We start from the raw sequence: 13105 nt of genomic DNA, 5'->3' as shown, positions 1-13105 counted from the left end.
CTGCAAAGGCAAGACAAAATAAAACCTTAATTCATTTCTATAATCACTCAGTAAATATATGTCAAACACCTCCCACACAACAGGCACTGTGCTTGGTAAGGGGGCTACAAAGGTAAACGAGACCAGGTCCTGTCCTTGTGGGGCTTATGGAGAAAGAAAACACATGATGATTATGATTGCTACGACAATAAAAACAGTGCCCACCACACAACCACTTATATAGCGTTTACTATGCTCCAGGCACTGTTGTAAGTACTTTACTTATTTATTTATTTAGAGATGGAGTCTCACTCTGTCGCCCAGGCTGGAGTGCAGTGGCACGATCTTGGCTCGCTGCAACCTCCGCCTCCCGGATTCAAGCGATTCTCCTGCCTCAGCCTCCTGAGCGGCTGGGCCTACAGGTGCCCGCCACCATGCCCGGATAATTTTTTGTATTTTTAGTAGAGACAGGGTTTCACTGTGTTAGCCAGGATGGTCTTGATCTCCTGACCTTGTGATCCGTCTGCCTCGGCCTCCCAAAGTGCTGGGATTACAGGCATGAGCCACTGCGCCCGGTGGTAAGTACTTTATTAATACATCTGTTAATCCATTTAGTCCTCATGATAACACTATGAGACAGATGCTATTATCATCCCCATTTTACAGAGAGGTTAAGTGGCTTGCCAGGGTCCCACAGTAAGTGGAATGCTACGATTTGCATTCAGGCAGTCAGATTCCAGGCTTTACACTTACAACCACTATGCTAGCCTGCCTCTCCAAAGGCAGTCCTGAATATGAAATAAAGTGCTATATGTCCTATGATGGCATCATCCAGGGAAGAGTCAGGGTATGGAGGGGGGAAGCTCAGACCTTTAAAATAATTTTTTTTTTTTTCAGAGACAGGGTCTCACTGTTGCTCAGGCTGGAGTGCAGTGGTGTGATCATAGCTCACTGCAGCCTCAAACTCCTGGGCTTAAGAGAACCTTCCACCTCAAGCCTCCCGAGTAGCTGGGACTGCAGGCATGTACCACCAAACTCAGCTAGTTAATTTTTTTTTTTTTTTTTTTTTTGGTAGAGGCAAGGTCTTGCTATGTTGCTCAGACTGATCTTGAACTCCTGACTCTAAAGTGATCCTCCTGCCTCAGCCTCCCAAAGTGCTGGGATTGCAGGTATGAGCTACCACACCTGACCTGGGCTCAGACCTTTAACCATGTTGGGAGATAGGAGTGGGAGGAGGTGATGTTTGAGTTAAATCTTGACATGAAGGGTTCCTGAGCAGTTCAATGTGTGTGTGTCATTTGGGAGAAACTGCCCTCATTTCTGGGAGCTCTGTTGATCTCTGTACGTCTACTTACTTCTTGGAGGCCTGATATGGTTTGGCTCTGTGTCCCCACCCAAATCTCATGTTGAATTGCAATTCCCAATGTTGGGGGAGGCACCTGGTGGGAGGTGACTAGATCATGGGAGTGGATTTCCCCCTTGCTATTCTCATGATAGTGAGTTCTCATGACATCTGATGGTTTCAAAGTGGGTGGCACTTTCCCCTTTGCTTTCTCTCTCCTACCACCATGTGAAGACATGCTTGCTTCCTCATCACCTTCTGCCATGATTGTGTTTCCTGAGGTCTCCCAGCCGTGCTTCCTGTACAGCTTGTGGAACTGTGAGTCAATTAAACCTCTTTTCTTCATAAATTACCCAGTCTCGGGTAGTTCTTTATAGCAGTGTGAAAACAGACTAATACAAGGCCACTGTTGTATCTTATTATTAAATGAAAATTGTAAAGGCCCTAGAGACTTGAACCCCAAAGAGCAAAAAAGGGAACAGTGATGGGAGGAGAAGGGAGAAGCCCCCACCTCATAGCCACGTTCCTCCACACACAGCTTGCCCAGAGACATCTGAGTCTTCACACGGCGCACGGCACACTCCTTGTCAGACAGCCCATCCGAGTGTGAGGATATGTCAATGGGAATCTCTGGCGTCTGGGACAGCAGGTCGTCTAGCTTCTCTGCCAAGCGGTCTTCAAGTTTATCAGCTAACTCATCGGGACTGTTTGAGTGGTCACTGGTATTTCCCTCTTCTCCATCGGACACAGAGAAATTCTCAGAGCTAAAGGTTGAATATGACTGGCAGCTGCTGATACAGCGATGGGGCCTAGAACCAAGAAGAACCAGGAGAACTTAGTCAGAGGAACTGCTTTTCTTTCCTTATCTGTCACTCATAGTAGTGGTAGAGATAATCTAGTTTTTTCCCTGCCATCAAGGAGGCCTAAGAAATCAAGATAGGTAGAAACTATTTAACTTTTAACATTAAGGCAATAGACTGAATTTTATCCTCCATGAAATTCCATGTTGAGGCCCTAATACCAGTGCGACTGTATTTGGAGATAGGGCTTTTAGGAGGTAAATAAAGTTAAATGGATCATAAGGGTGGGGTCCTAATCAAATAGGATTGGCGGCCTTATAAAAAGAGGAAGAGATTCTCTCCATTCCTCCCTCCCACCTTTTTTCAACATTCATGTGCGAGGCAAAGACCATGTGAGGAAACAGAGAAGGTGGCTGTCTGCAAGCCAGGAAGAGAGCCCTCACCAGAAGCTGAATCTGCTGACACCTTGATCTTGGACTTCCCCAGCTCCAGAACTTGAGAAATAAGTTCCTGTTGTTTAAGCCATCCAATCTGTAGTATTTTGTTATGGCAGCCCAAGGTGACTAACACAAGAAGGAAATTTTAATTTCCCCTTTCATTTGGTTTATATATTTATGTGACTAAACACTACACTCCAAGCTGATGGCTATGACTGGCCTTTGAAAAAAATCAGCTTGTCTAATCACGTTATGTACATGTATGCATAGTATGGAATGTCCAAATTGAAATTATGCCTCTTATTTAGAGAGTCATAGATTCTCACAGGTGAAAGAGACTTTGGAGAATCTCTGGACTAACTCATTTCCCAGATGAGAAAACTGGAGCCAGAGAAGGGAAGTGACTTGTTTAAGGCCACACCATGAGAAAAGGCAGAGCTGAGGCTTGGGCTGGGTCTACACACACTTTGATCAGTGTCCTTCTCTAACCTCCATCCCTCACCTCCCTGTCAATCCACCCCAGCTTCATTTCCCAGAGCCCAGTGTCCACTGGGCATGGTGGCCCTGGAGGCCCAAGTGCTTTCACTACCTCTGTTGACCAACCTTCAACAGAAATGAGCTTGGAAAGAACATTCACTCTGCAGCTGTGGGTACTGCCCAGCTAGTTAGTAGCTCATTCCAGTTAACATCTGAGTTTTGCTCTGATGAGCCAATGCTTCTGGGGAGATAATTTGCAAAAGTTCCTCAGTTCCTTCCCGTTGTTTATAAGCAGCTTAGTAAATAAGGATGTTACTAGCTTACACTGGCTTAAAAAACATAAGAAAACAAATAATAAAGACTGCCTTTTTCTTTTGCCATTGTCTGATCTTTCTGTATTTCTTAGTATAAAGAGTTTTGTTTTGTTTTGTTTTTTTCTTTTTTGTTTTTTGAAACAGAGTCTCACTCTGTCGCCCAGGCTGGAGTGCAGTGGTGCCATCTCGCCTCATTGCAACCTCTGCCTCCTGGGTTCAAGCAATTCTCCTGCCTCAGCCTTCTGAGTAGCTGGGACTACAGGCATGCCCCACCATGCCTGGCTAATTTTTGTATTTTTAGTAGAGACGGGGTTTCGCCTTGTTGGCCAGGCTGGTCTTGAACTCCTGATTCAGCCTCCCAAAGTGCTGGGTTAAGAGGTGTGAGCCACAGCACCCGGCCTAGTACAAAGAGATTTTATGCCATATGACCTAGGCCTGGCTGATGCCCAGGACAGGTGATGGGGTGAGTTGGTTGGGGGTCAGGGGGGCAGATCATGGATATATAAGAAGAGGTCATAAAGAGTTCAGGAATAGCAGGAAATGAGAACAGATTTCAATTTTGTGTATAATGCGGGGATCCAGAATATAACTTATCAAAGGGCCAGGAGTCCTTTGGTTTGTAGGGAATTCCTGTTTCCAGGCAGGTACACAAACCTTCCTGGGGAGACTTCTTAGAGCATTACTCTTCAAGAACAGAATGTCTATCAGCAGAAAAAGACCTCTTGGTAGGAAAACTATCTTCTCCTCTACATTAGAGGCAGCTTTTATTCTAGAAGTAAGGGGAGATGGCCCTTATTGACTCCTAGCAGGAATATTATCGCTATCTAAGCAAGAAGCTATTTCTAAGGCTGGGTTGAAGGTGGATTCAACTTATCTAATCATATTTAACCTGAGGTATAAAATCTAAGGCATGGGGAATGCTATGGACTGAATTGCCTTCCTCCCAAATCCATTGGTTGAAGCTCGAAACTCCAATATAATTGTATCTAGATAGACCCTCTAGATAGGGTCTTTAGGAGGTAATTAATATTAAATGAGGTCATAAGAGTGGGGCCCTAATCCAATAAGACTGTGACCTTTTAAAAGAAGGAAGATCTCTCTCTGCCATGTGAGGAAACAGCAAGAAGGTGGCTGTCTGCAAGCCAGTAGGAGAGCCCTCATCAGGAACTGAGTCAGCTAGAACCTTGATCTTGAACTTCTCCAGCTCCAGAATTGTGAGAAATCAATTTCTGTTGTTTAAGCATCCAGTTTGTTACAGAAGCCTGAGCAGACCAACACAGGGAGGCACACTAGAAACCAACACAATTACCCATAAAACAGCGTGGCCATCTGTCACAAACTGCCCACTGTATTCTCAGTTGTAACCTTGAATCTGTATTCATGCTCCTCATCATGAAGTTGCTGTAAAATGAATGCTGATGAACTAGGATCTGCTGTGCACGAACAACTGCCAAAATGTAGCAACAGGAAAACATGAACACAGTGAGTTCAAAGTTCCCTGTAAGGTGGCTGCCAGGGAATCACCTGTGGTTGAAGAGCAGGTGTGGCAAACTTAGGATTTTTTTCCCCATTCCACTAAAAGCAATCGTGTGCATTTGTTGGTTTTACCTCTGTCTTCGTGGAAATTCAACTTCACTATCTACTTCCCCTTCTTCCTCTTCTGAGGAGTCATCTCCACTCTGAGGAGAACAAGGATTAAGAGTTTTATTTATTTTAGTGTCACTCTGTCTCTCTCACCCCATCCCCACTACCTGTAAAAAATGTAATTATCATCAAAAGTCCTTCATTTAGTAGTAGCTTGCTGAATGTCATCTTTAAACATACATGTCCTCATTATTCATTTAGTAACTTTTCCAGGGTACCTATGATGGCGGGCCTGCATGAGATGCTGGAAGACGTGTAGAACTGAGTGAAATTTTCTTTGTCCTCAGAGAGGTGATGGCTCTATTAAAGTGTCCAGAGGTGAGTGATGGAGAGGGAAGTTGGAGAGGAGGTCTTGGATTTGGGGTCAGTCTCTTGTAATCATTGTCACTAGTGGTTCCAGGCTCTGTTATAGAATTGATCTTTGAAATCCTCAAAGCCGAACAATTACTTTTTCCCTTTTTATATACCAATCCCTTTTTCACTAATATTATGTAGTTAGATAGACATTTTTGAGGGTCAGACTATATCCTGTTTGTACTGTATGCCTCACTCCATTAATACAATACTGCATACAAAATTGGTGTTATCCCTATAAATATATATAATTATTGTTTGTCAATTAAAAGAAAGTGCTTAATGCATTTTTATTGAGTCAGCATGTTGGCAGCAATAAGGGAGCTCTGGCTGGGACACCTGAGTCCCCGTGATTGCTGGGGCTCCATGGTTGATCTGGAAGGCGGGGTAAGTGTCCTGACTGAGGTGATCTTCCTTTACAGAGAACTCATCTCACACCAAGGGCATAGGAGCAGCCACACTTAAGATCAACTGTCCTTAACCACAGCATCATGATACGCTGGATTACCCAATCGCTTGTAAGGTGGGTAATTGGGTCCAAGGAACTGTACCAAATATTGAGAATAATTTACCTTTTAAAAAGTCAGGTCTAAAATATCATGAATCTTACTCATTTGTATTCTGATATGCTTTTTTTTTTTTTTTAAATAGGAAAGACAGAGATGAAGTTATCCTGACTGCTGAGATGGGCAGTTTACCCTAGGAGGACCTGTGGGACTATGTTTTGGGAAAGAAAAGTTGAGCTGCTCTGTGGGAGTGAGGTTCCAATGAAGCCAAATGTACAAGGTGTGTGTTCTATGGCCTAAAGACCCGTAGATGGTATCACAATGGCATGAGAAAGGTTCAAAGATACATGTTATTTGGGGGAGCCTGGGGAATGGGGTGACTGCTAAAGGGTGTGGGGTTTGTTTCTGGGGTGATAAAAGTGTTGTAAAATTGGTCGTGGTGATAGTTACACAGCTCTGTGGATAAAAAGCATTGAACTGTACACTTTAAATGGGAGGACTGTATGGTATGCAAATTATATCTTAATAAAGAAGTTATCAAAAAATACAAGTTACTGGCCATCGGAGTTGGAGGAGAGAATGGATTGGCCCAAATCAACTGCACCAGCTGAAACACAATTTTATGTATTTATTTATTTATTGAGACAGAGTCTTGCTCTGTTGCCCAGGCTGGAGTTCAGTGGTGCAATCTTGGCTCACTGCAACCTCTGTCTCCTGGGTTCAAGTGATTCTCCTGCCTCAGCCTCCCGAGTACCTGGGATTACAGGAGTGCACCACCATGCCCGGCTAATTTGTGTATTTTTAGTAGAGACAGGGTTTCCCATATTGGCCAGGCTGGTCTCGAACTCCTGACCTCAGGTGATCCACCCGCCTTGGCCTCCCAAAGTGCTGGGATTACAGGTGTGAGCCACCGCGGCCACCCCCTGAAACACAATTTAATCTCTGGGACTGCTTAGTCAGTATAGGAGCAGCAATGTAGGTGGAGGGGGAAATGCAGTTCCCAGATGACAGCCCTCAGCTTCAGCTTCTTTTCTACTCAATGCCTAGTTGACCAAACATACTCATTACATTTTATACTCTTTCATTCCTTCAGCTAAATTCCTGGTGAACAATGATGATGAGATGAAACCATACTTAGAATTGGGTGTGTGTCTACCATGTTGTAAACATTTTTCATACTTAATCTTATTTTTTGACTCATAGCAAGAAGAGCTAATACTTTTGGAAAAGTGCTACGTTCCAGGCCCTGTTCTAAATGCTTTATATGTATTTATGCATGTAGTCTTTATATCAACTGATGAGGCAGAGTCCAATATTAGGCCCATTTTATAGACAAGGAAACTGAGGGCCATAGAGGTACTAAATGGAAGAGCGTGGCTTTTTTTTTTTTTTTTGAGATGGGGTCTCACGCTGTCGCCCAGGCTGGAGTGCAGTGGCGGGATCTCGGCTCACTGCAGCCTCCACCTCCCAGGTTCAAGCTATTCTCTGCCTCAGCCTCCTGAGTAGCTGGGATTACAGGTGCCTGCCACCACGCCTGGCTAATTTTTGTATTTTTGGTAGAGATAGGGTTTCACCATGCTGGCCAGGCTGGTCTTGAACTCCTGACCTCATGATCCACCTGCCTCGGCCTTCCAAAGTGCTGGCATTACAAGCATGAGCCACCGCGCCTGGCCAAGAGCCTGGCTTTAAAGTAAGGTCTGTCTGACTCCTAGGCTCACGCTCTTAACTGCTATGGTAGTCTGCTTCCCAGGTAACAAATCCCAGGCAGCCAGTGGATAAGGAGGAGAGAAACAGGTTTCAGTGATTAAGAACTATCTGGGTCACGATGCCTGTCAATTAAGGCAATGTTTTCCAAAGTGTGAAGAAAGCTAGTGCCACAGGGGATTAATAGATGTTAATTTAAAAAGGCTGTATGTTCAAATAGGTGAGGGAAATGCTCGGTTAAACAAGTTTACTGCAGGATTTCTCAAAGCAGAGGACTGTTAATGTGCCCTAGGAATCTGTATGAGGGAATGAGAGAATACTGTGCTTCTTAAACTTACTCTATAACAGGCTCTTTACTTCCCATAACATCCCTCAGGACTAGAGCTGTAGCATAGTAGTTTCCAAACTATTTTGATTACATATCCCCACTATATAGTTTTTTTGTTTGTTTTTTGAGACAGAGTCTCGCTCTACCACCCAGGCTGGAGTGCAATGGCGTGATCTCGGCTCAGTGCAACCTCCGCCTCCCAGGTTCAAGCAATTCTCATGCCTCAGTCTCCCGAGTAGCTCGGATTACAGGTGTGTGCTACCACACCTGGCTAATTTTTGTATTTTTTTAGTAGAGACGGGGTTTCACCATGTTGGCCAGGATGGTCTCGAACTCTTGACCTCAAGTGATCCTCCTGCCTTGGCCTCCCAAAGTGCTGGGATTATAGGCGTGAGCCACCATGTGCAGCCCATATCCCCAGTATATAGTTATCTATAAATAAGTTATTATACATACACTTGACTCAGTCCTCTGGTTCAGTAGTTCCTAAAGTGTATTCCGTAGTTTATCACTTAAGCAGTGTGGAAAGAACGAATTTAAAGTAAAATAAATTTCTATTTATGTTTCTGTTATCTTGTCCTTTTAGAAAATGTATACTTTTTACATATGCTCTCTAATATGTATAACATGACAGGCTCTGGCATTCTTTGAAGGCAGTGACGCAGGCCACTCTCATCATTACACTTTACCTTCTGCAGAGGCCTTGTTTTTCGAGGTAGCGCTGGAGGGGTGACGAGATGAGAGGTGCCGAGGGATGACTCAGACCTACAGCCGCTGAATTCATTTTCTTCCGTTTTCTCAGAACTCTGGGCGTTTTCCAAGAGAGGATTATGTGCTGGTGACTTGGAAAGGTCAGGGCTCCTCCCCACTGGCTCAGCAGAGGGTATGTCTAAGGACCCATACTGTTCTGGCCTGCACTGAAGGCAGGGGTCATAAGGGTCAGCCTGGCAACAGCCCCAGGGACCAGCTTGGCCCTTGTCAGGCTCAGAACTTCTCCAGCAGTCTGCAGCCATGGCTGTGGAGATGAGGTCAGGGCTCGAGCCGGGCAGCTGTCTGTGAGCATGGTTGCTGAGTGGGCTCCGCAGGGCTGCTGCTGGGCCAAAATACCTCAGGTTGTTGGCGCAGGTTGCAATGTCCTGTCCGTGCATATTGAGTCTGGGATGGTGACTCTGGGACATGGCAGGAGGGGGCTGCTGGTATTGCTGCTGCAGAGAATTATGGTGATGAAGAGAAGGGTATTGGGATTGAGCTTGGTGCAAGTAAGTGGGATGGGGTGAATTTTCCTGGGCTGGCTGGTTTTTCAAGATTGCGGCAAAGTCACTATGGCTGCCTCTGCTATTCCCTCGGCGGTGGCGTGGTTTGCTTCGATATCGGCTCTTGCTGCAAGAGGTGGACATTTTGGGACTTCCGGACAAAGGGGATGCAGCGGGAGCCACTTCTGTGGCGGGGATCCCTTCTGATCTCAACAAGTCTGGCCTGGGAGGAAAGAACAGGTTTAATCTGAAACACATGAAAACACATTCCCGTTTGGGGAAATGTATCCTAAGACTTAAAATACACAGAGCCTTTGAATCAGCAGTCATCAGGATTTATCCAATAGAGATAACGTATGAGGGGTCTTCAGAATGTTCATGGAAGATGCATATTATGAAGAAACTATGCATGGATCTCAACATTTTCTGCATGGAAATAAACTCATACCAACTTATCGGTAACATCTCTAAGCACGATCTAGATTGAGGCACTAAGAACAATCGCTTTGAAAAGAGCCCCTATCAGAGCAACATGAATTCTGCTACGATTAAAGAACAAACATCAAATTTGTGGTGAAGCTTAAGTGGATGAATGGTGAAAACATTGACGCTTTATGAAACGTTTATGGGGACAATGTCCCAAAGAAATCAGCAGTTTACAAATGGGTAACTTCTTTAAGAAGGGATGGGCCGGGTCCAGTGGCTAATGCCTGTAATCCCAGCACTTTGGGAGGCCAAGGAGGGTGGATCACGAGGTCAACAGATCGAGACCATCCTGGCCAACATGGTGAAACTCCGTCTCTACTAAAAATACAAAAATTAGCCGGGCGTGGTGGTGCATGCCTGTAGTCCCAGCTACTCAGGAGGCTGAGGCAGGAGAATCGCTTGAACCTGGGAGGCGGAGGTTGCAGTGAGCTGAGATGGTGCCATTACACTACTCCAGCCTGGGCAACACAGTGAGACTGTCTCAAAAAAAAAAAGAAGGGATGAGATGATGTTGAAGACGAAGCCCACAGGAGCAGACCAACCACATCAATTTGTGAGGAAAAAAATTCATCTTACTCATGCCCTAATTGAAGAGAACTGATGATTAACAGCAGAAACAATAGCCAACTCAATAGACATCTCATTTGGCTCAGCTTACACAATTCTAATAGAAAAATTAAAGTTGAACAAACTTTCCACTCAATGGGAACCAAAACTGCTGCATTCAGATCAGCTGCATACAAGAGCAGAACTTTCAATAGAAATTTTAAACACTTGGGATCAAGATCTTCAAACATCTCTTTGAATAAGTGAAGTTGTAACAGGAGATGAAACACAGCTCTACCAGTATGATCCTGAAGACAAAGCACAATTAAAGCAATGGCTACCAAGAGGTGGAACTGGTCCAGTCAAAACAGACTGGTCAGGAGTAAAGGTCGGCCGGGCGTGGTGGCTCACGCCTATAATCCCAGCACTTTGGGAGGCCAAGGCAGGTGGATCACTTGAGGTCAGGAGTTCGAGACTAGCCTGGCCAACATGGTGAAACCCCATTTCTACTAAAAATACAAAAATTAGCCAGGCGTGGTGGTGGGTGCCTGTAATCCCAGCTACTCAGGGGGCTGAGGCAGGAGAATCACTTGAACCCAGGAGGCGGAAGTTGCAGTGAGCTGAGATCGTGCCACTGCACTCCAGCCTGGGTAACAAGAGTGAGACTCCATCTCAAAAAAAAAAAAAAAAAAAAAAAAAAGAGTAAAGGTCGTCCAGGTACAGGCTCACACCTGTAATCCCAGCACTTTGGGGGCCAAGATAGGAGGATTGCTTGAGGCCAGGAGTTTGAGACCAGCCTGAGCAACATAGCAAGACCCTATCTCTACAAAAAAAAAAAAAAAAAAAAAAAAAGCAAAGGTCATGGCAACAGTTTTTTTGGGATGCTCAAAGCATTTTGCTTGTTGACTTTCTGGAGGGCCAAAGAATGACAATATCTGCTTATTATAGGAGTGTTTTAGAAAGTTAGCCAAAACATTAGCAGAAAAAAATCCAGGAAACCTTCACCAGAGAGTCCTTCTCCACCATAACAATGCTCCTGCTCATTCATCTCATCAAACAAGGGCAATTTTTCAAGAGTTTCTATGGGAGATCATTAAGCATCCACCTTACAGTCCCGATTTGGCTCCTTCTCATTTCTTTTTGTTTCCTAATCTGAAAATACCTTTAAAGGGCATCCATTTTTTCTTCAGTTAATAATGTAAAAAGACTGTATTGACATGGATACATTTCCAGGACCCTCAGTTCTTTAGGGATGAATTAAATGGCTGATATCATCACTTACAAAACTATCTTAACCTTGATGGAGCTTATGTTGAGAAGTAAAGTTTATATTTTTAATTGTTATCTTTTATAATTACATTTTCCATGAACTTTTTGAAGTCCCCTCATATGTGCATCAAAATACATGTTTGATGATGTTATGTTACAGTATTTTTTGAAATAGCAAAAAGCTGGAAACAACCTACATGTCCACTTACAGAGGATTTCTGTTATTCCTTCTGTATTATATTCCTATACCTCACCCTAGAAAGCAAGGACTCTTGTTTATAGTGAGTATTCAGAGAAGCTTGAAGGAAGGAAAAGGAAGGGAGGGGTCAGAGAAGGAGGAAGGACAGAGCTCAGCAGGAGTTTGAGTAGAAGCAGGAAGAGACGGGCTAGTGCGGAGTGACACTGGCATTTCACTTTGATCCTAAAGGGAGGGAGTTCTTTCACAGTCCTGTTTTCAAGTCTTCACTGGGCCAGTTGTGAAGATTATGTGCAAAAGAAAATCAGAGGCCTGAAGTTACACCTTGCCCACACTGACTCCAAGGCCTGCAGGTGAACAATAAATGGTTTCTAAACTGATGAACTGATTCAGGGCAGAGCCTCTAGGATTACCAGGAAGAACCACTGCTTTCTTCCTACCAGCGAGTAGCCTTACCCTTCTTTGGACCAGAAAGACACAAGTCAGCATGAAATTTTACAGGTGATGGGCCCAGACTTTTTTGTTTTTAACAACAGAATCCTCTCGAATTATTATGAGAAATGCAATATATAAAAAAGGTATAGTGGAACCGGTTGAAGTGGAGAGCAGCAGCCCTTCTCTGCAGGGTTCCCAGGCTCCCCCTCCTTGTCCTTCCTACCCCTGCAATAGCCTCTGAGAAACCTCTGTACAAGCCCTTGGGTGTTCCAGGCTTTGCTTGGAAACCACAGGTACAGTCCTGTCTTCACCATATGTGACAAAGAGCTCATAGCCCAGCCAAAATGGCTGATGCTCTCATAGCTCATTAGTGGTAGAATCCAGACAAAAAGTCTCTCCTAATTTTCAATCTGGTTTATTGAAGGTCAGAGTTCAAACTTGAAGGCACATACAAATCACCCGGGGAGCTTGTTAAACACGAAGACTTTGATTTAGTAGGTCTGGGGTGGGGCCTAAGAGCCTGCAAGTATAACAAGCTCTCAGATAATGCTAAAGTGAGGCCACACATTGAACAGCCACAGCTCATAAGTAGGCAGCAGGCAGCAGGAGATCGGTTTTTCTTCGTTTACAGGAAAAGTACAGTTAAGGACTTGTCTTAGCATGGCAGTTCCAGGTATTAAGGGTTTACGATAAGGTGGGTAGGGTATTGTCTGCTATTGGCAGCTTCCTGTCCCAGATTCAAAATTCTGTGGTCAGCTGGCCAATTTGTACTGCGGAAAGCACTTTGTTCCTACTATTACAATACCCATTTGATGGAGAAGTGCACTGAGGATCAGAGGTTATGCTGGGTTGTATCCATCACAAAGCCAGCAAGTGGAAGAACTCATAACTTGAACCCAAGTCCGTTGACCCCAAGGCATAGTTCTTCCCCATTTCAAGCCTCTCATTATTACAGGGTATTTAGACTATCTTTTTGGACTGTACTCACTTATGACAGGCTGGAAATGTCCAGGACTGAACTTGACACTCTTTTTA

General features: G+C 44.4%; 1 protein-coding gene and 1 long non-coding RNA gene across 5 annotated transcripts in view; one reads left to right on the top strand and one right to left on the bottom strand.

Annotated features, from left to right (window-relative positions):
• Positions 1-13105, bottom strand: part of MAP3K13 (mitogen-activated protein kinase kinase kinase 13) — a 198227-nt gene that overhangs the window by 455 nt on the left and 184667 nt on the right. For all 4 annotated transcript variants that reach the window (XM_055382029.2, XM_063704440.1, XM_019023671.4 and 1 more), the window contains 3 exons: positions 8575-9361; positions 4958-5028; positions 1833-2130 (listed from right to left, as the gene is read on the bottom strand). In XM_055382029.2, the coding sequence (XP_055238004.2) occupies positions 1833-2130; positions 4958-5028; positions 8575-9361 (1156 nt within the window). The remainder of the gene's footprint in view (positions 1-1832; positions 2131-4957; positions 5029-8574; positions 9362-13105) is intronic.
• On the top strand, positions 5024-6455 carry LOC109026286 (uncharacterized). Its single transcript, XR_010133020.1, has 3 exons — positions 5024-5311; positions 5770-5870; positions 5999-6455. It is a non-coding gene; the product is annotated as an uncharacterized lncRNA (long non-coding RNA).

The sequence above is a fragment of the Gorilla gorilla genome, chromosome 2 (assembly GCF_029281585.2).
Source record: "Gorilla gorilla gorilla isolate KB3781 chromosome 2, NHGRI_mGorGor1-v2.1_pri, whole genome shotgun sequence".
Lineage (NCBI taxonomy): Eukaryota > Metazoa > Chordata > Mammalia > Primates > Hominidae > Gorilla > Gorilla gorilla.
The sequence above is the reverse complement of the archived record's forward strand: the minus strand, read 5'-3'. Positions and strand labels throughout refer to the sequence as shown.